Genomic DNA, 22,491 nt, shown 5'->3' with positions numbered 1-22,491 from the left:
TGGTGTCTGTAATGATTAGCTGCGGCTGATGCGTTTCCACCACATGTACCTAACGAAAGTATCATGTCCGTATATTCCCGATTGATGTATGTAGACATGATGATAGACTAATCGATACTGATAGTGTTTATCAATATAACTTCAATCGAGACAACGATCTACAGTGAGATCCGTTATAACGAGACATGATCAAGTGCACGCGTATTTTGCGAAAATTCAAAGTCGATTTTCTTAAATAAAAAGCTTCAAACGAAAAATTTTTATTCTATATTTTCGATTTATTTTTTCATGTAGAATCACCCCGTTTTCGCTTGTACCATCAGTTACCGATCACCCTATATATAAATATATATGTAAGGGTGGGAGAAAGATAAAGAGTGCGAGTGCATGGTATGCGTGAAACAATTGATGAACGCTGAAAAATTTGCGAATACGTGTAGCGATATGAATATGAGTTGACTATATGTAGCGATATGAATATGAGTCTAGTTATGTAGCGATATGAATATGTGTGTGTGTGTGTGGGTGTGTGTAAGGAAAGAAAAACAGCGTGTATAACGATATCGTCTGATGTTATTGTTGGTAAGCTAACCGAAAATCTCCCGAATATTCTCGACCGGGAAACGAAAAGAAGTCTTTTGTTTAAATTGATTTGGAATAGTCTAGAGATTTCGAAAAAGATTGACAGAAGTGATTAGGACCACTAGTGGGGTGAATGTGTATATAAACGCGGTGGAAAAGGCAGCGAGGGCCTTCTTGATTCGGTACAACTAGTTGTGAGTGAACGAGTGTAATACGAGTGTAATTACGAGTTTAAGATTCCTAACTATTGTTACTTACTGTTATTTTCGATTTCTATCTCTGTATTCTTATTATATTAAACCTTAATATTTGAGTATTTGTTTTATTATAATAAATACTTCTATTAAATTCAATAAATCTTACATATATATATTAGGGTGGGTCAAAAAAATCAATTATTTTTTTTTTACAAGTGCCACGGAAAAATGGGTTGCTAGACATCTTAAAACAATTCTCATCAAATATGAGCTCTTAATTTTAATAGGAAGATCCTCCGCATCGCAGTTTTTTATTTTTTTTTTCAGTCTAATAGATTAAAATTCATACCTCATTATTTATTGATTGTACAGAAAAATGTTCTAGATGAATTTTGTAGGAAATTTAATGCTCTACAAAAAAGGTATTTTATATTTTTTCCGTAAACCTCACCATTTGAATGATATTGAAGATTTAAATTTGATGATTTTTAGACAAATTTCATTTTTGTTTATGAATTTTATAACTCGACAATAAATGACTGTTAAAAAGTGCACAATACAAATTTTTGTAGGAAATTAACTGCTCTATAAAAATGGTGTCCTATGTTTTGGCGATTAAATTAAGCATTCAAAAGATATTCAGAGACAAAAATCAGTACACATGAAAGTTTGATGATAAGTCATTTTTTTGACCCACCCTAATATTATGGTATATATACATATATATGTATATATATTACATACATACTGATTAATTCATTTTTTAACGGTCTCTCTCATATATGGCGTTACTTTAAATTTCAACTGATTTATCTGTTTGGTTCGGTAAAATGTAATTGTAAATAAATTTCACTCGTGTTCTTTTGTTTTAACATGAGATTCACGATATTTGTGAATGTTAATATGCCCCGTATGATCAGTGCAATTTTTCTTTTCGTAAGAAATTCGAAATATCATTCGCATTATACGTTACTGCAATCCTATACTCATCGTATAAATGTAATTATTTAAAGAAAATGCGTTCGAAATTTTACCTTGTAAAATGAGAGGTATGAAAATGAATTCACGTTGAGGAGCGCGCGCATGGTGTTTCATTTGTGTTTAAATATTGTAATGAATATATAGATATTCACTCCTTTTCCTTTTTTTTTTTTTTTTTTAATTATTTTTGACAAAATAATTGACAGAATCTTGTTTTTTTTTTTTATCGCAAATTTCTATACTATGTACTACTAATTATTACTTATATAATTCTTATTCTTCACGGAGGTTTGTCATCGATCGAAATACAGTAATTGAAAAATGTAAAGTCACAGTGTTGTATTTAGCATAAATGGATCACTGTGAGACCATACATGTAAAGATGAATATAAATACGAGAGACTAAAAAGTTTAAATTCAGTCACAACTAACACAGAACTAATACATTAACCAACACCAACCCAATAGTGAAAGGGATACAAGCTTATGCGTACTGATATGGATTACGTGCATAGTAGGAGGACAAGGTACCTCCTTAGGTCTTTGTAGTTCATACTTATGTTAGTCCATAATTGTCGCAAAAGTCACATACGCTTCGAGCAAAAGGTAGTAAACAAACCTAAAGCAAGCAGCATAAATGATAAGACAGTATGTAAACTTTCTAATAAAAGATGGCACATTTTTCATATGCTTAACAATTATTTACTGTAGCGGAAGAAAAATATCAACATTTCTCTTTTTCATTAAACTATTAAATTTCCATTAGTTTAATAGTGCGAAGTTATTTTTTAATTTCCATATTCATTAACATCGATCGAGTATTCCATCGTATTCGTTATATGCATATTATGTAAATAGACTAGAATTATTTCTATAAAATGTCGTACCAGTCGTCATTAATATTCAATAAGAATTAACTAAACAATTTGTTACAATAAAAAGGAGTGTTGTTTTCCTTTTTCTTTCTTTTTTTTCTTTTTTTCTTTTTAATAAAGAAGATGTCCTTTCTATTTTCATTATAATTTCCATTACATAATGAATTTTATTTGTACAAATAAAACTATTGAGTAGCAATTAATGGAATAACATTTACAATAAAGCGAGAAAAAAGTGTAGAATAAATTTGATCAAACTTAAAAACAATTACATCGAATGAAACGTCATAAACATTATTGGCAATAGTAAAGAAAAATGACGAGGCCAATCTTACGATCGAAGACTTCAAATAGAGTTACATAAACTATATCCTTTCTATCTCGCAAATATAAAGATTGTCATATATTCATCATTGATAGAATATGCAAGCGCAATGATATTTAATAAAATAATATTAATTGCACTTAAAACAGAATAATTTATCACAAGTTTTTCATTGATTTAATCTAAATATAATATTACTTTTTTTAACAATGACTATAGAAAAGAAGCACCGTACCATTGGCATACTATACTATGCAAAGTAAATTTCCAAATAGTGCGATTAAAACAATCTCCAATTTACTCTCTACCTATTAAATATCTAACATGTCTAACATATCGAAATAAAAATATCAAGTTATTAAAGTATTCAATATTTAACAATTATAAAATGAATTCACACACACACACACACATTGAGAAACTTTGACTCAATAGACTCGTATATTTTTCTCTCATCTTATTTCATCTCTATATCTTTTTTTTTCCTCTTATCAAGAATATTTGTTCATTTTTGGAGGTACATTTTTCTTCCTGCAGAGATCAAAGATGACTCATTTTCGACGAAACACAAGGCACGTTTTTACGTAAATAGATTTACGAATGAAAGTTCCGTATTATCGATTTCAAATTTTAACATCGATTATGATCGTTGGTATTTGGAATCCTTGCAATGATCCTTGCGTCATCCTTGCGTCACCCTTGTGTTATCCTTCTAACGATCGACAAGAATGATTTCCGTTAGAAGTGAGGACCGAAGAAACTTAAAGGCTGCCGCATTCTCTTAACACGCGATTTCCTAACGGCAGTGGCGGACGGAAATTGTTGATCACCTGTAAAGGAGAAAGGTAAAACGATTAATTGAAATGATAAATTACTGTATATAAAAAAAAAAAAAAATTTCAACCGTACCAATACATATGAAGAAAGTATCAACTGTTAATATGCAAATATAAAAAATGAATAATAAATTGATAATCTTACAACTCCGTGATTCTCATGACAAGGACATTCCTCTCCACGAGGAAATTTTCTTAAATTACGAAAGATGTTGAGCTGGTGATGAGACACTTCGATGTACTTTTTGAAAAGAATCCAAGTGACGCTTTCGTTAAACGGTGGAGTTGTCAATGATCCCAAATACGTCCAATAACCGTTGTCGTCTGAAAGTAAACGAAAGCAAAATACAAGTTAAAAAAAGGGTATTAAATATAGAATTTTTACGAATTTACGTTTAGAGATGACATACATACATATGTACGTATGATCATTTTATTAATCAGAAAATAAGTGTGCAGAGTGCAACAAAACCGTTGATTGTTACATCGAGCTACGATTAATTCGTATGACGAACGTATCAACGTTTATTTTTCGATGTAGGACAAAAAAGTGATAATAATAAGTGTTAGAAAAGAAAAACATTGGATTATATAATGTACCCAATGAAATCGTAACGTTTTGGATAAATTATGATACACCACCTTCTCCTCGTTAAGCAAATTTGAAGAAAAAAATCGATGAATAGTGGAATAATCGTGATGAGGGTAAATTTATGAATAATAGTTAGTTAATGTTTCCTTCATACATAGTAAATTATATCTTGCCTCGAATAGAAGGTAAAAATGTAATTTTATTTTTAGTACCACTTACTTAATTCCATTTATTAATCAGAAAAGCGACGGCGCCGTTGATAATATAAACGAAGCAATCCAATAAGGTGACAATAAAAATATACAATAGAATAAAATTATGATTAAATAGGAAGCCATCGACGAGGAAAATTCTAATCGGTTGGACAAATGGACGACGACGTTACACAACTAATACTAATGAAATTACATCATTAAGTTAATGTATGTATCTCGAAATAATATTAGTATCCTCTAGGGTTTGTGAAAATTACAAAAACGTACGAATAAACCAAAAACCATTCGTTTCTCATGCAAGGATTCAATTTATTCGTTATTTCGTAATACGTAGCAATAAGAAAGAAGAAAATCATAATAAAATGATCAATTAGATCAATCAAGCAAATGAAATGATGAAAATATTAAAAGATGCCAAAATACGATCAAAAGTGACAATGCGTGTGCTAACGCTAGGTTTACAGATATTTCTTTATATTCTTACTTTAACGGATACACGTCATTTTAAAACATATATTTTTCTTAATAAAGAAAGAAATAATAACTTAAAAAGCAATATAATCATACGCTATAAATTTAAACATGAAAATGCGAGATATATATTTATATGAAATTCATATTATTCAATAATATTTTAGTATTAACAATATGTTTATATTTTACGTTTATTTCGTGTTTCCACTTAACAATTCATACGAGAAAACTTTTTACTTATTCCGACTATGTTTTAAAAAATATTATTATTTCTCTTTTAGATTTATTTAGATGACAAAGAAGAAGCTATTTGTCAAAATAATGTAATATTGAATTACACAATAATATTATTAATTTATGAAATGCACATTAGTATTTTTTTCTCAGTTGCACAAACTAATAGCAATTAAAACTTCACAAACGTCTTCACGATATGGCTGTAATTAGCATTTTGCGTTTTTTTCTTTCTTCCGATGCTTATCCCATTTATGCATCAGTACTTTCCAACGCAAATACATAGGGCATAACCGGTGATGCTTATCTGGCTTATCAACACTAATTTTAGATAGTGGAATCGAGGTATGTATTACCGTTGCATTATATATGTTTACAATTGACAGAATTACATTCTCAGAGAGAAAACTACGTCTCTTATCACGTTCATATTCATTACTGGCTTAGTGCTTGCACGGATGAAACCAATTTAATAACATTTATGCTTACATTACGATCGCGTCAAATTGACGCATATCCGTAGGTATAGTTATAACACATAGAAAATTTTAATATTAGAATACTTTCGATAGAACTATATATTTCCTTCGTTAAATGAATAAAAGTCAGTAGAAGTGGTAAAAAAAAATAAAATTTTAACACTTTTTGTAATTTTGTTTGAAAATGAAATTCGACACGCATCCCGTAAACCCAGTGTTAAAGATAGACGAGTGCAAGAAATTTACTTGAAAAAAGGAAATTTGCAACCGACGAGCAATGTTTGTTTTTATACACACAAGTGAAAAACAATAATTAAAGAGAAAAATGAAAAAAAACACCCAAGAAAAAAAAAGTAAGTTTAAAAAATTCAACTTCAAGGCTGACAATGAAATTTCACAAGGATCGATCGCGATACGCTTCGAACGTTCTCCTTGATTTTTTGTTCTTTTCGCTTTATCTCTCTCTCTCTCTCTCTCTCTCTCTCTCTCTCTCTCTCTTTGCTTTGCACATTCTCACTTCTGAATGATCAAAAATGAAAAGAAAAAAAAATAACGATGGAGATACGGTCGAGCGCGGAACTCACGATTCGAACGACTATACGACACATACATACATATGTAGTTCAAGGCATTCATACGAACCTTGAAAATCCAATTTGTTCTCGTGACGTATGATTCGGTCGGCCCAACGCATACACGGATTAGCGCATCTCTGCGTGTTGGCTCGTCCACCGCCGCGCACTATGCATGCGCATTTACGGTGCGAGTGTATTATACATTATTAGTGCATTTCATTATTAGTTGACACAGTATCTTATTATCACATTTCAGAATCGCATTCAGTTTCGATTGGTACGTCTCTCTCTCTCTCTCTCTCTCTCTCTTTATTTATTTTTCGTTTTAAAAGATCCGTGATAATCGACGATATATTAATTTTGATTTGTTAGTAAGGACAAAACTAATTTCTACGACCACCTCTATTCTTTTATCTCCCGTCATATTTCAAAATAAATCTAATTGTAAGCAGATGATTGTTACAAAGAGAAATATTTTTTCTTTTTTTAAATATGACAGATATTTGTCCTTCCCATTTTGAGAAGGAAGAAAATAAACACAACTATGAACAGTTCAGTAAGGACAAAACTAATTTCTACGACCACCTCTATTCGTTTATCTCGTCATATTTCAAAATAAATCTAATTGTAAATGCCAAGCTAAAAGACTAATTGTAAGCAGATGATTGTTACAAAGAGAAATACTTGTTTTCTTTTTTAAATACGATAGATATTTGTCTCTTCCTTTTGAGAAGTACGGAAATAAACACAACTATGAATCGTTCTTAATTGATCTAAGCGTTCGATATTTAAAAAGATTTTCTAATTAAACTTACCGGGAAGTAACTTGCTGGGATCAATAAGTTCTGATATTTCAACAATTTCGTCCTTATGCGAAACGTATGGTAATAAACGTGCTATCTTATCCATCTCCTCGTGGGTTTTGCCAACCTAAAAAAAAATGATTTAAAATCTCTTTAAAAAAAAGATTATTTCGGTGACCATTTATTAAAATGAATTAGTCTATATAATTATGAATAAAGTAAATTTTATAAGTTTTATACGTTTATTTGATAGAGCATGAACTCATCGTTAGCAATCGATTCTTTTATAGGCGTGCTCTCATGTTTATTAAGTTGATGATCTAAATGTTAAACCGACTTAACGTACGACGACGCGAGTTCTTTTGATCTATAAGTTATAAGAAATTTCTCGTCAAATAAACTAACTGTTCCTAGTTGGTCGTAGTGTACACAAAAGAAGAGTAACTCATAAAGTATTTCTACACAGAGACGATTGGAAATCGATTTGTCGTCTACCAACGATTTTTTCTATTCTGCGAAAATTATATTGAAATGTTGTTAAATGTTTATATAAATTCGATCGTATTGTTTTTTGTTTTTTCTCTATCTTATAACGGGAACAATAATTATACTCTTTTTATATCATGTTTTATTTTCTAATACAACTTCTATTACAATTACGTAGTTGTTAATCGATTTACATTAGAAACGTATGACATTAGATTCGATTGTTTTCTTTATCTTGACTTATTTATTCGTTAAATTGCCTATCGTATGGCTACGTCTAATTATGCGATTTGTATCTAACAATAAATAAGTATTGTATATAATTGAATGCGACATCGATAGAATTCAAGTGTTACTCTTCTCTATACGGACCATATGTTACATTTAATTGGCGATTATCTAACGATCATGATCGTCGTTTTACGAATCGTCGATATATAGTTGTAACGTATCATTAAAAATCTTCTTAATTGCATACTAGGGATAAATTTAGTTGTGCAGTATACGTTAACATTTGATAAAATATATACAAATGAAAAATAAATCGGAATAAATTGTAGGAAATATTATTACCATTGATATACACAGTTTCAAATCATAGAAATTTTGTTTTTGAACGAACGATTGCGCAAGATCACTTTATCAAATTACGTTGTGTTATGTTTCAACGCGTTATGTTAATGCGTACGTAAATTCTAATTTGTAAATTCAATATATATTCACGATTCGATAAATTCAAGACTTTGTTTGACCCCTTGGAAATATTATGCAACGAATATATAAACTACGTGAACGCTAACTTTTATTACGCGATTCGTAATAAACAAACGGTATTCATTTCTGATTACAGTGTGAGTAAAGTTTCGTATCGTGAAAAAAAATTAAAATTAATCGAGAAAAGAAAAAACCATTCATATTATATATGTCATTTTAAGAAAACTTTTTTCTTCTTTTTTTTTTTTTTTAAAGAAATCATATCGTATTATTCGAAGAAAATGATTGCACGAAGAAGATTTTCAAATAAATTATGTACATCGTGACTATATCCTTCGATCTTTTGAATTTTCACGTATCTATGTAAAAATCTCGTCATTTGTCTATAGATAAACGTTGCTTGTAAAGAAAATTTCTTCTTTTTGACAGTAAATATTACAACCAATGGCCGTGAGAAAAATCGATCCTTCCGGTATGTGTGTATGTGTGTGTGGTAGTAAGCGAGGAACAGAAAGTGAGAAAGAACGTTGGACGAAGGAAATGATCGATTTAAATTCCATCCGGTGGCCCCGGTGGTCGTTCTATTCCTCGCGTTAACGATATATCCGTGCTCGCATGGAAAAGCAAATTTCCTCCTTGCAGTTTTGAAGAATCATGAAAATATAATGCTTAACGTCTTTCGCCGTACAAACGTTTACGTAATCGTCTATCAAGCAATACTATTAACGTCGCCACTGTTACGGATTCTGCTTATAGAGCTTGAAACTTACTTACGTAAAAGCTTTAAATAAGCGTTTGTGTACGTACACCCGCATAAAAGGGGAATCCGTAGAAAAAAAGGGCTTCAAGAGAGAGATAGAGTGAAAACTTACCTTGAGAAACACACCCAACACCGCAAGACCGTCCGATGCTTTCGCAGCTTCCGCAAATGTCTTGTACTTGCTTGTGTTCCAATGAACCAAATGAAGCTGAAAAGATAATAATAATAAGTAAATTCATCCGAATTTTTATTTATTCTATGCATTTTTACGTAACGAACATAACTAAAAGAGAAAATAATGTCAATTGGTTATCTTGAATCAACCTGTTAATTAATAATAGTCAATTGTACGTTGAAGGCAAGATTATTAATGATAAATCGTTTAAAAAAAATACGATTCTATGACAATTCTCGTTGATCTCACTGATTTCTTATTTATTCTTCAGGTGTTCCTAGAGATAAATAAGAATACATAAAAACAACTTACATACGTATCTTATTGTTAAAAGAAAAAGCTTAGGATTGGAGGTAAACTCGTGAGTTCGAACGAGCGACCGCGACGTGATTCATGCTCCACGTGAAATGAATTAACAACACGATACACGAGACTCGACGTCGATCGCTAGACCGAGACAACAACAACGACCTACAACCTACTTCTTCCTCAATCTTGTATTTTTTACTCGTAGAAAAAATTTGTTCGGAAAGGTGTTGCTAAATTATTCTCTATCAATGAGATAAAACGCAAGCAACGATACTTTTCCTTTGTTTCTAATGTTAACTATGTACTTATGTTAACTATCTATGTTATATGTTAACTATATATCTATTGCATAAGGTGAAAATGTCTCTCTTAATTAATTTATAAATTACAATTTTGAATGTAAAAATAAATGATTCAATGATGTTTTTGTAAGTGTTTTTAATAGATTATTAGAATCTTTATTATTCTCCATTTTAAGTGTAAATTTTTAACACTTCTACACTTCTATGTCGAGCGTGACTCGACATTTATTTTCTAAGACAGTTGTCTTATTAAATACATAATATATATATGAAAATAGCCTCATTTATTAGTTAAAGTAAATTTCAAATGACACGTTTTAAAATGTGGGAAGTAACTGATAAAATTGAAATATAATTCAATCGATTAACTCTTTGGGTACGGTGGTATTAAAAGGTCCCACCATTTTGATGCACCGTAATGCACGGTGGGACGTTTTTAATCCCACCTCGAAATATTTCAATAGCTACATGCTCATACGTTTATATTTCGTCTTATTTACATAAAACAATTGGCAGTAATATTTTTAACAAATGTTACAAATGTAAATCATTACTCTTTTTTTGTTTTAACATTATGTAATACTTCTATTAATAAAAATAAATGAAATAAAAATTAAATAAAATAAATTTAAATGAAATATTAATATATTAAATATATTAAATATTTATATATTAAATGATATAAAATTATTTAAATGAAATAAAAATTTTATTTCATTTAAAACGCAATAAAATTTCTATGCAACATAGGGCTATTTTATTATCTGGAATTCTGTGCCGCAAAGAGTTAACAGTTTTTAGCTAAATTTTAGAGATTATGAAAATATAAACAATTTTGTACAAATACCTCGCCAGCAAAAGCCTGACCATCAACGGTATGTTCGGAACCTCTGGAGTCGCTGCATCCCCAATGACAATGATATTGTTCAAGCTTGTAAATGTCATCCATTAGAGGTCCGCCGCTTAAAACTGCAATTTTAATTAATTTTATAATTTAAATGAAAGAAATCAAAATAAAAACAATACAATAATATAATAAGATTTTATAGTTTGATTTGTGTGAATAAATATTATAAAAGAACATTTCAGTTTAGAATTTGTATGAGTCTTATCTAAAAATACATGCATTCAAAAAATGAATGTTCAAATTGACGCATTCCTGAAATTGCTGCTGAGGTCGATCATCGTGAGATGAAAATAGAAAAAGTTAGATATAAATACAGTAAGTTAGAAAAATTCAGTAACGGAAAGTAAAGAGTAAGCAACAAAATTTTATAATTTAAAAAAATGGATTTTTTTTTTAAAATAACAAGTACATAAAGTGCTGCTATTGTTAATAGTAATTATAAACTATTACATATTATTTGTATTCTCATTGTTCTTCGTTTCCCTATCAATTTTCGATCGAAAAATTCGATAATGGAGAGTAAAGAGTAAGCAATAAGATTTTATAATTTAAAAAGATAGATCAAAAATAATAAGTATATATAAAGTATTGCTATTGTTGAAATAGAATATATAGCATAACATATAATAGTTATAAACTATTATATATTATTTGTATTTTTTCATTATTCCTCGTCTTTTCGTCAATTTTTGATCAGTGGAATTTTCACACAATTCTATGGCTTCATTTAACTGGAATATTCTCTGAAGACTCTGGTATAATATCTCTTTGACGTTTCTATTATATACAGGATGCACTTGATTAGACTAACCATACTTGTACAGGTCTGGTATGGGGGCAATAATGCAATTACAAAAATAAAGACTGTACTCATTTTGATATATCAGTTGAGATTATTGATACGAATGACAATATATTTAAAAAAAAATTGTATAAGAAGTGTTTCTTTTGAGATATTTTACAAATTGATTAATTATTCGATACTGGTAAAACTGTACTATAAAAATAAATAGTCATATATATATATACTATAGGTATAGAAAGTTATTTAAATGCTACGCATAATAGTAGATATATCTTTGTCCTCGTTTCGAAGACGCTCGAGGCAATTTGCAAAGGTACCAGTTTTCCTAATACCATCCTAGAACCCCTCATAAAAAGATTATCTATACTTTCATAGTTATTTATTTGACGGGAATCATTGACACATTTAACACATTGATTTTTTTTAGAATTTGGAAAATATGTTCATATTATAGAAAGTAAAGTTTTATTTCTAACTCGTTAAAAACTATAAAACAAACGAAAGGATACAACGAACGAAGGAATGTGTTTAATTAGTCATGCCGAGTAACAAGATTGGAAAGAAAAAAAAAGTCAGCTTCGCAATCTTGGCGTGAAAAATATTAACATATCCTAGAGCGATTGGTCACGGGGTAAGGGAACTCTATGGTACTCTACATATGTGTTATTTGTACCAACACTTAGACGTCCAAGCGAAGTGACCACTATGTGTTACGTTTCCTCCTCCCTTTTCCACTCTCCTCCTTTATTCTTTTTAGGTCTCTCACGATGCAAGCGCCAGGAAGGCGATTGCAACCGACAACATTGAATTGCAGATCGTAGAAAATGCAAATCTCGAGTGTTGTCGTGGTGGTAGTGATGGTGCTGGTGCTCGAGAAATTTGCGATCGTCGTGCAAATCATGATTTCAATATACTATATATATGATTTCAGTCGTGATTTGAATATGTATGTGATCGAACGTATTCTTTTGTAGAAAAAAATATTATACCAATAATCCTCATTCGTAGAAGATGAATTTGAAATTAAAGAGAAAGAGAGAGAATAACTTACAAGTGCCATCACCATCGGTATCGACTCTCCAACAATATCCTGGATTGACCAACTTTCGGGAAGCAGTGGCAGGATATTTCCAACGAAGAGGTTTGCTACTTAAAGCCTCGTGGTCGGATTCTACCCGATCGGTTTCGATATTCACCGGGCTCTGTCTCGAGCCCGCTGCCATTGGGAATTTCTCCACCCATGTACTGGGTCCTGTAGAAAAACAAAAACAAAAAAAATATAATATATATAACTTATTTTACTTTTTTTCTTATCGCAAAGGCAATTATCACGTATTAAATTATATCCTTTGTAATTGATGGCAAATCTTTCTAATCTTATCAGCGAGAGTGTTAAAAAAACGTAGCTTTCTTATCTCGAAAAAAAAAAGAAAAGAAATAAAGAAGAATAAAAAGGAAAAAAGAAGAAAAAAGAAACAACAGGATCAATGCATTTAGTGATATCGATATAATATGGATTTATCAGAGTAAAAACGACTTATGTACGATTAGAGTAATATATCAAATAAAGAAATGGATTAACAATCTCGAGACAACGAACAAATTACCATATTTGGATAGTCCCTAAGAGAAAGACGCTAATATCAAGATATGTGACGACTTTTTTGTTTATCGTATACCTTTTATTGTAATAATAGTGGGGCATTTGGAATGGATATACTTATATGTGTATGTGAGCTAGCTAATCGAAAAAGAAGAAAAAGAAAAAGAAAAGTAGTGCGGTCAATGCGCTTAAGAATGCAATTCGCATCGTATTCGGCTCGTATTCTTTGCTAATTCGCGTAGAATAAAGAGTCACATGCTCCTTGTTCAAACTCAACGAAATTGTTATCGGTTACGTGTGTCACGTGCAGCTGATTCCCATTAATTTCTTCTTATCAACGCTTGTGATTCATCCCGTTCTTGTGGTCTCGATGTTTCTCTTCTCCCTTTTGAAAGAATCAACAACTTTTTAAATTCTTTTAAACGAGATCAAACATACAAGGACAACAAAAAGAAGTTTTCTTTTACAACTAGGAAAGAAATTAATACAATTAAATAAAGTAGAAAAAAAATAACTTCAAAAAGGTATTTTTCTTGACGAAAAAATTGAATTTCTTTTGCTTGCTTTTTCCTGCTTTTCAAGGTCGTTGAAACCTCGGTTTCAAGGGTATCCTCGAGTCTGACACAATATCGATGATGAAATCATAGTCACGTGCGGAACAGAGTCGCGCGTCATTAATTTGCTAATCGGTGAGAGCCCAATACTAAAAAGCCTTTGAGTCTTTATGCGACTAGAGTTAGCGTGAAATATAAATTGTTGATCCGTTCTAAGCTTCCCGATAAAAAGAGATCGTATTACAATCGTGTATCGACTTTTATCCGTCTTATCTCGTTGCTGATATTTTCATAACGCATAAAGCTAAAATATTTTTCAAACTCTCAATACAAATATACACAAATGGAAAATCTGTATTCTATATTTTGTCTAAAATAGGAAAAGGTTATCGGAAATATTTATATTTCTCATGCATTTCCAAGTTTTTGTTCGTTATTATTGCAGATCTCATTCTCAACTAATAATTCTAAGTTTTACTTAATCATTTTCTTTATCAAGTATAAATGCTGTTTAATCTTAATTTAAGAAATTTACATAATAGATGATATACTTATGTCTATATAAATGGATATCTCTCTCTCTCTCTCTCTCTCTCTCTATTACCAGCATTTATGTACAATTATGCAATCGCGTACATATTTCAACTTATGCTAAATATATTTAGTTACTGTGACGTATACTAAAATAAATGTAATAAAGATAAATAAAAATGTCGTTTGGTTGTTCGAAGTTAGAAGGATTCAACAAACGAAGCACGTTCGTAGAGTTACAATTCCGTATGGGGGAGTGAAAAAGAAGCCTCTTGCGAAGAAAGAAGGTTTCCATTTCGGTAGGTCGTGATAATCGGGAACGAGAAGAAACGAGGAGAAACGACGAGGAACGATGAGAAACGATGAGAAACCGGTTCGGTAATTCTAGTTCTTTTAGCTTTCACGAGAACGGAGAGTTGTACGATCATCGGTATATGTATGTAGAAAATGACAGAGATAAAAGAACTTTGTTTTACGCTCTTTTAATATAAATACATATAAGCGCACATTCACATTGAAGATCTTGACAGAGTCCTTGACAAGTGCAGTTTCGTTGAACGACTTTCAGCGAATAAATTAGATAGGTATATACTTAAATCTTTACTATTCTGTCATACAATAAAGATAATATTGTTAGAGAAAACACAATATGTCAGCACATATACATATCTAATATTATTTTCCTTCATAATTAGATCACATCCAAAGATAAGCAGAAATAAATATCTTAAGTATACCTCTATATAAGTGACATAAGCAAAAATTATTCTTCATTTTGTGCTTTTCACTCTGTGATGTAACAAATATTATTCTGTATGAAGTCGGTAGTAGTTTTGATAACGTAAATTATAACGTTTATAATAACGCGTATATGGCAAAAAATTTTGTAGAAAAATCCTATCTATGTAGATATATTCTTGTGTACGATTTTTATTCGTAGTATTAAAAGCATACCATAATCAGTTACGAGCGAGATGATGGAAATATGCGAAATTAAATATACTATAATATATTTATATATATTTTAGATATAGTATAGAAGAAGAATTATGAAGCTATTTTTAATTTCGTAGCGATCAACCTTATTCAATTCCCGTTTGTTCAACCTTCCTGACAATGAATCAGCTGATAACAAGGAAATTGTTAAATGTGACAAATAGCAATCGATTGATCGATCGATCGATCAATCAACGACGGAGTTTCACCTTTAAGAAATTAACTGTTTTTTATGTTTCTTATTTTTTTATGATCTTGCACCCGACACGGTTAAAACATTCCATATAAAAAAAGGTAAATATTTAAATTATTTTTTCTCGATTATTCAGTCAAGTAAAAATATTATTAAAAGATAGTCATAATTAAATAATTTCATATAAATCATTTCAGAATGATTAATTATTGGTTATGTACTAGTTCCTATAACTTATATTTATGATGTTCAAAAATCGATCTCTCTCTCTCTCTTAAAAAAAAGAAAAAAAATATAATATATAAAAAAACAGAGCAACTGTTAGAGCTAAATATGCTAAAAATTAATAATTTATAAATATTAAATTATTAATTATTACCTTAAATAAGATAATAACAGCTTAATCGGTTATAATAAATAGAGTCGGCCATTTTAAGAATATTAATAATTAAAAGTTTTGATAATATTTACGATCGAATCATTTAACCATGTCAATGAAATTTAAGATTATATTATTATATAATATCGTGTCATGCGATTAAACGATTGACGATTAAAAAATGATTTAAAAGGATGTAAAAGTCTATGAATATATTTGAAAGAGGTTCACAGAACGTGTGTTAGGTTATGAAATCAAAAGGCACGCTCTTTATAAAGCGTGAACGATCCTACGACGACAAATAAAATGTGAGTAAGATGCCGTTCCTTTTATGTAAAGACAGGAAAAGCGCGGGCGTGTAAATCATCCGCAATCTCGTCCTTTATCGATCGTTTTTTCTTTCGATCATTTCTATTCTAAGCACCTATCTTTTATTCTCTTTCTCTCTTTTTTTCTTTTTTCTTCTTCCTGTTTCTTTTACCTTAATCTCTTTCTAACCTTAATATTTGTATTGATACCATATACTCGGGGGTACAGTCAACTTAAAAGTATATTCACGTATGCACATACCTACTATACGAATACAATCGCAAATTATACGAGTTAAAAGTTAATTATTCGAAACACGCGTTAGAGGATCGCTTATTTAATGAGCTAATCAATGTTAAGCATCAATTCGTTTCGTTTTATACGACTCTTTTTGTTTTCCTGAGTGGCCTTTGTCTTTCCGTGCTCATTAAAAAACGTAAAGCTTTAGTTTCCTTAAAGTATAAATATATTCAAAGAGTTAAAAACTTCTTTAAAGAAGACGAAGAAAATATTTGTAGTTATTTTATATATTTTTGGTTATATACATTGAATGTTTTAATGAGATTTAATGATAGAATCATTGGTCAAAGTTAGGGTTATATAAAAACAGTGAGTGTTCGTTAAAATCGAATACGGTTACGTTTATTAGATGTTTCCTTGAGAACTATGTTGATATAGTGTATTTTTTAATGGAGAAAATTTTAAAATAATTACATTAATATATCTTTATTAGATATTTAATGAGTTACAAATAAAAGTTTTATTTATAACAAGTGAATTAAATAAATAAGAAAATAATCACAGACAAAAATAGAGAAAAATCGTACGTGTTGATATTACTGTAAAAACAAGTTTTTTTAAAATATCAGAATCAGTTTAATACTAATAATAGAAAGTACATTTGTTTAAAAATGACATATCTAATATTATATTTAGATCAGATATTTTTTCTATTAGAGGAAAATTTTCAATTCAAAGTCATTACTGGCCAAGAACGTTGAACATTATTTTCGTATTAGTTTAATTCATTTATTATCAATAAAGTTTTTAAATTAAACATGTAAATACATTGTAATGAATGTATACTTATGTATTTATTTCTTTATTTTCTTCATTCTAAATACACTATATAAATAGTTTTGAATGAAAAATCTAGTAAGCATAACGTTATATACGATTTTAAGGTACACTCACTGTATATAGACGCAAATATAAAATACAATACCTAATTGGATAAAATTAAATCGATTAGCGTTATGATAATGGAATAAAAAAAAATGCACATATACACCCAACATTAACGTTGTTTCTACGTTGACGACATTTGATACTGATAAAAAGGCACGATAATAAAAGAATATTATTCGTCGTTTTATCCTGTATCGTTATCTTTGCTAGTAAAAACGAGTATTTTTATTTCACGAGAACGCAAATGTATTCTTTTTTTTTATGTTTCGCATACTGAGCACTCTCAAAGATCCTAATTTATCCGAGATAACAATTGGAGATTTTGATACTTCATTATCTACCATGAAACCGATTCTAACCAGTGGTAAATAATATTTCCACTGAAGACCATTTATGAGATGCCGGTTCTTCCCGACTTGAAAATAAGCTGAGCTTGTCCTTAATATGTTGGGTTAACTAACTGAACGAATACGCTCGGCTTAGCACTTGGAATTAATTTCAATTAATACCGATGATTAAAATACATATTCGCATCGACCCATTTAGGTAACTTAACGAAACTACTGATGGTAACGTTCTAGTTACAATATCTTTGTTTACTAAGTCGATCTGCCGAAAATTATTTTATCACGAATTTTTCATTTTCATTTCAATCTACTTTCTTAAATCATATTTTTACAAAAGCGAAATTTTATTATAAAAACGACTTGGGGATTACAAATAAACACACAGTATAGTACGCAGCAGGTAGAGGAAAGTTTACTCGGAATATTATTTTCAGCAAAACGTTTTTTTTTTCGCGTTCGAAGAAGAAGAAGAACTTGCGATTGGTATAAGTACAATAATTGCGCGTGTCATTTCGATAAATTTTATGACTTGCAACATAGGATCTTACGACGATGGGAAGATAAACAACGTTCGATGAAAAGGGTCAACAGGTTGTTGGATATCTAACAAAAGCATCCCAAGCACGATCATTAGCGCGCTCCGAATAATGTCATTAACTTGAAACGTCCAAGAATTCCACGTGTCTCGTATAATCAACGCGCCGATGACTTTACAAACGACGTGAGATCACTGTTTTCTTTTCGCGAGGAAAATGAATGGTTAGGTGAATTATATGTTGCTCGACTATACGTTGCAATAATTTCGTGAATATGAAGTGAATTTTATTCGAGTATACTGAGTGTTCGATAACGAACGACTTGCCGTTTGAATGGATTGGATCAGAGAAGTTAAAAAAAAGTGATTTCTCTTTATCTTTAGCCGGTATCGCAGAAAAAATAAATTAGCGATTCTACTAGACAACTAGAAATAATATCTGCTCGTTATTTTTATCCCTTTATTTCTTATCCTTTAAATAACGAAAAAAAAAAACAAAGAAACAAAATATTTTCTACTGGTAAACTGGTAGCCGACCAATTTTCTCTGTACTCTTCCATTTGAAGGTTCTAAATATTAATGCAAACCCAATAGAAAATGTGCGAATCTGAAAGGTACATAGCAACATGTCGGTTATTATTATAACACAAATCGATATATGCATTTGTGCTGTTAACACTTTTACAAAAGTATCTATCGCCTAGTATATCTACCCATACTGCGTAAAAGATAACTTATCCAACAATGTCAGCAGTCAATACTTGTTACGATATTCAATTTCTTCATCTTTCTTAATTTGAACGTTCGATCTAACGTAAACACGTAGCGAAGACTATAATAAAATATTTTATCAATTAGATTGCAATTAATAAGTCGTTAAACTTTATTCTCCTCGCGTTTACGTTTTATTTTTATTTTTGTATTTTCAAAGAAAGGACTTCCTTCCGTTCAACGAATAGCTAATTTATATTCAACTTGAGGAACAATCCATAAGTCGATAAAAGGAAATCATTTTCCTTTTAATTAAATGCAGTCTTAACGAAGACAAAAGAAAACAAGTAAGTATGTGTGGACTCGTGAACAACGGAAAGTAGGATATAGAAAAAAGGATACCTTAATCGTTAGGTAGTCGAAGGTAGCGCGTGACATTCGCGTTGCCGATGAGATTATCGCATGCCATTGGTTAGAAATAATGCTTAGAAGAAGCGACTTTCTAAAGTTTCCTTGTATTGTATATAAATGAACGTGTTTGCAAAACCTCGCGTTTGTAGAGTTTCCCTTTATTCCCCGTAGTGTGTTCGTACATTACATAGAGAGACATTTATAAAAGAAATCACTTAATCGAAGCTCTTTTAGTTTGGGTAACGTGACGGGACGAAGCTAATAATCGTATAGGCTAATACTAAGAAGAAGAATACGTCTATCTACTATATATACTATATATCTATATATATAGTCATGGAATCATAGCGTTCGCCATCGTACTTCCAATCGCGGTCGTTTCAGAGATAGCCCCCGACAAATTGGCCCGAGATTGTGAGGGTGTTCAAGAGGAGAGTAAGGCAAAGAGGGAGGTAGAAAGAAAGAGAACGATTTCGGAGGCATGCAGAATAGGGGCCAAGCAAAAGCCAAAGCGACTACTATGATCCAATGCGAAAACTGGGTCTGCGACCTGATGTCCTCGCGTTTGCGACCGCATGCGATATACCCGCCGCGCGCGTACGTATAGCAAAGAACGAGCGCGTGCCTACACACTTTAAACAGGGACAGGTGCATCGGCCTGAAAGCACGAAGGGAAAACTATTGATTTTCATTTTACTTTACCTACCTACCTGCCTACCTACCTACCTACCGAGCAAACCACTGAGATTACCCCCCACCCACTCCTTTCTTTAGGGGAGCGACCTACGCGAGAGAACTCCTTCGAAAAGTTTTTTTGTCATGGGTCTTTGGCACGGCCAGTACGGCCTCTATTACATACAAAAGACAATGCACTTTAGCTTGCTATGTCTCATGTCAGCTAAAACGCATGATTTTAATATCCTAACATATAATTAACTCCCTATAATTTCTTTACAATCGGAAAGAGATATTACTTTTTCTTCGATTATCCGCCTTTCTTGGTCTTTCTGCTTTATTTCAAACTTGGTTTTCCCCTCTAGGATACTTCCATCACGTTTATTTACCTCTATTAACAAATATCACATTTTTATTCGCGGCGCAAGCTCGAAAATCATAACGCGCGCGAAACGATGCTGCGCGGAACGAGGTTATCGCAATGTAGAATCGTAAACGGGAAAGCTTCCAGGTATAGAGGATGACAATCGGAATGATTAAAAAAACTAGAAAATATTATAATTGTTTAAACGGACGTATCGCGTCTTTACTAATCGCGCGCGTAATCAATAAGTTCGGTAATACGAGCTAATTTGTATGACTCGTAAAACGATAAAGTAAACGAGCACGAGACGTGGGCATACACGTATATTAGCATACATAAATACATATGTATTTACATAGAGTAGAATATAATGCGCATCTTTTCGCTATCACAGCAGCAGCAACAAAGCAACAGATGCTTTTATATTTTTTAAACGTTTCTTCATTACCGCTTTTCGAATATACAACCGACCAGACAATGTAAAAGAAATCGTTAGATTCTAAGAGAAAGTACAACACTATTATTATTCTCCGTAAGAGAGAGAAAGAAAGAAAGAGAGAGAGAGAGAGAGGGAGAGAGAGGTAAAAAAAGTATAAAGGACAAACAAACTTACCGTTTCGAGTTGAGTAGTCCCATTCGTTCTTGGAACCCATAGCGGATGGCAAGGACTATAGATGAATCGAAAATTTAAATCCGCGTAGTTGAGATCCGAGTATAACTTGGTCCCGCTCGTTTTGTCGATTTGAACCGCTCTTTTGCTAGATCAAACAACGCGCCACCTTCCTCTGCTTTCTCAAGATTTCCGAAAGGAAATATTTCGACCGGAGGAATTGGATAATGCTTGGAGAACTTGGAATGATCGACAGTGCGTGCGTGTGTACGCGAATACGTGCAACGTTACAGGTCACAAGAAAATGTAAATAAAGGAGAAATCTTTTTTCTATTCGTGAAAGAATGGAATTGGAAAATCGGTTGATTGTGAGCGTATAATCTTCGGAACCGTTTTCGTCTTTCTCATCAATCTTTATATGGGATGGATGAATGAATGGATGGATGGATGCCTTTCGTTCCAACTCGTCCCAACTCGTTCCGACTCAACAACGACCGTCTGTGTGTGTCGTGTCCACTTCTTACACGAGAATTTCCACGAATGTAATGCCGGCCGGCGGCGCGTCCCTATAGTTTATAACGCGCGCGGTCACGTGACCGAAACTCACTCCTACGCGCATGCGCCGCTCATTGTGCACACGTGCGGCTTTACCCCTACTCCAATGGGACTTGTCAGGCGCGCGTACATAAAACGAGAAAAGTGCTCTTGCTGGTGTTTTATTGTTTTTTCTTTCCCCTCTTATACAATATTTGTCTGTAACCAAAATGAAAGCATTTTTTGAGAAAATTAAGCATCATTTTTATAAATTACTCGTTATTAATTAGCCACATCTGTTGATACCATTTATACCTATTGTTACACTCAAAAAATATCTTTCAATTGAATATCTTGGAAAAAGAAAAAAATATAAATGACTTACAAGTGTAAATAACAGACGAGTTCTAAGTATTCTAAGATAGTTTACAACTAACTTCGCCAGACCTCGGTATGATAACATAAAGAAAAGACCAGCTGGTCGTGATCTGTTCTTTATATCGAAGAACCAAAAGAACGGTAAAAAGGAAAACACTCTTATACGGAGTGTAAGGTTGTTCTTCGAGGAAATACGCATCTTTCTTTCATCTTATTAAACGTCTGGTAATATTTGTCACGATAACGTTATGTCATAGTACGTGCTTCATAAACGTCATCGTTCTGCCTCCATTATATATCAATAAAATGAATCGAGTCTACCAATAAAAATTAATGAATTCCAGTAATTTCTATCTCAAAGCATATCCGCAAATCTCCAGTTATTTCGAGTTTATCAAAATTCGTCCGAGATCCGAATGTCTTTCCAATTTTCTCAATTTAATCGATATAAAACGTATACTCACCTGCTGTACAACTATTAATCGTTGATATAATTTTATCAGACAGTATCTGTTATGAAAAATACAAAACAATTGTATTCTTTTGT

At 31.5% G+C, this 22,491-nt stretch overlaps 1 protein-coding gene and 1 long non-coding RNA gene across 3 annotated transcripts; one reads left to right on the top strand and one right to left on the bottom strand.

Annotated features, from left to right (window-relative positions):
* Positions 1–348: 348 nt before the first annotated feature.
* On the bottom strand, positions 349–21,583 carry CAH1 (carbonic anhydrase 1). 2 transcript variants are annotated; one of them, XM_015332625.2, is made up of 8 exons: positions 21,036–21,583; positions 12,678–12,878; positions 10,762–10,883; positions 9,241–9,336; positions 7,181–7,295; positions 6,433–6,531; positions 3,942–4,120; positions 349–3,790 (listed from the first exon to the last, which is right to left on the bottom strand). In XM_015332625.2, the coding sequence occupies exons 1-8, from the start codon at positions 21,073–21,075 to the stop codon at positions 3,722–3,724; spliced, it is 921 nt and encodes a 306-aa protein (XP_015188111.1). In that variant the 5' UTR covers positions 21,076–21,583; the 3' UTR covers positions 349–3,721. The 2 variants fall into 2 exon arrangements, with proteins under 2 accessions (XP_015188111.1, XP_015188112.1); XM_015332626.2 differs by lacking the exon at positions 6,433–6,531 and having other exon boundaries at positions 21,036–21,580.
* On the top strand, positions 9,338–10,037 carry LOC149031514 (uncharacterized). Its single transcript, XR_016177721.1, has 2 exons — positions 9,338–9,475; positions 9,575–10,037. It is a non-coding gene; the product is annotated as an uncharacterized LOC149031514 (long non-coding RNA).
* Positions 21,584–22,491: the final 908 nt, after the last annotated feature.

Source organism: Polistes dominula, unplaced genomic scaffold (genome assembly GCF_049000335.1).
Source record: "Polistes dominula isolate Pdom_NZ unplaced genomic scaffold, Pdom_raw_medaka contig_19, whole genome shotgun sequence".
NCBI classification, from domain to species: Eukaryota; Metazoa; Arthropoda; class Insecta; order Hymenoptera; family Vespidae; genus Polistes; species Polistes dominula.
Note: the sequence above shows the minus strand (reverse complement) of the source record. Positions and strands in the feature narration are given on the sequence as shown.

What these genes read in the sequence shown, in the direction of transcription:
- CAH1 (XM_015332625.2), bottom strand. Translation starts at nt 21,075, where the DNA reads ATGGGTTCCAAGAACGAATGGGACTACTCAACTCGAAACG. An exon ending in TGTTGGGTGTGTTTCTCAAG is followed by an intron (nt 7,296 to 9,240) that starts GTAAGTTTTCAC and finishes ATTTTTTTTTAG; the next exon opens with GTTGGCAAAACCCACGAGGA. An exon ending in TCCCAGCAAGTTACTTCCCG is followed by an intron (nt 6,532 to 7,180) that starts GTAAGTTTAATT and finishes GCGCATGCATAG; the next exon opens with TGCGCGGCGGTGGACGAGCC.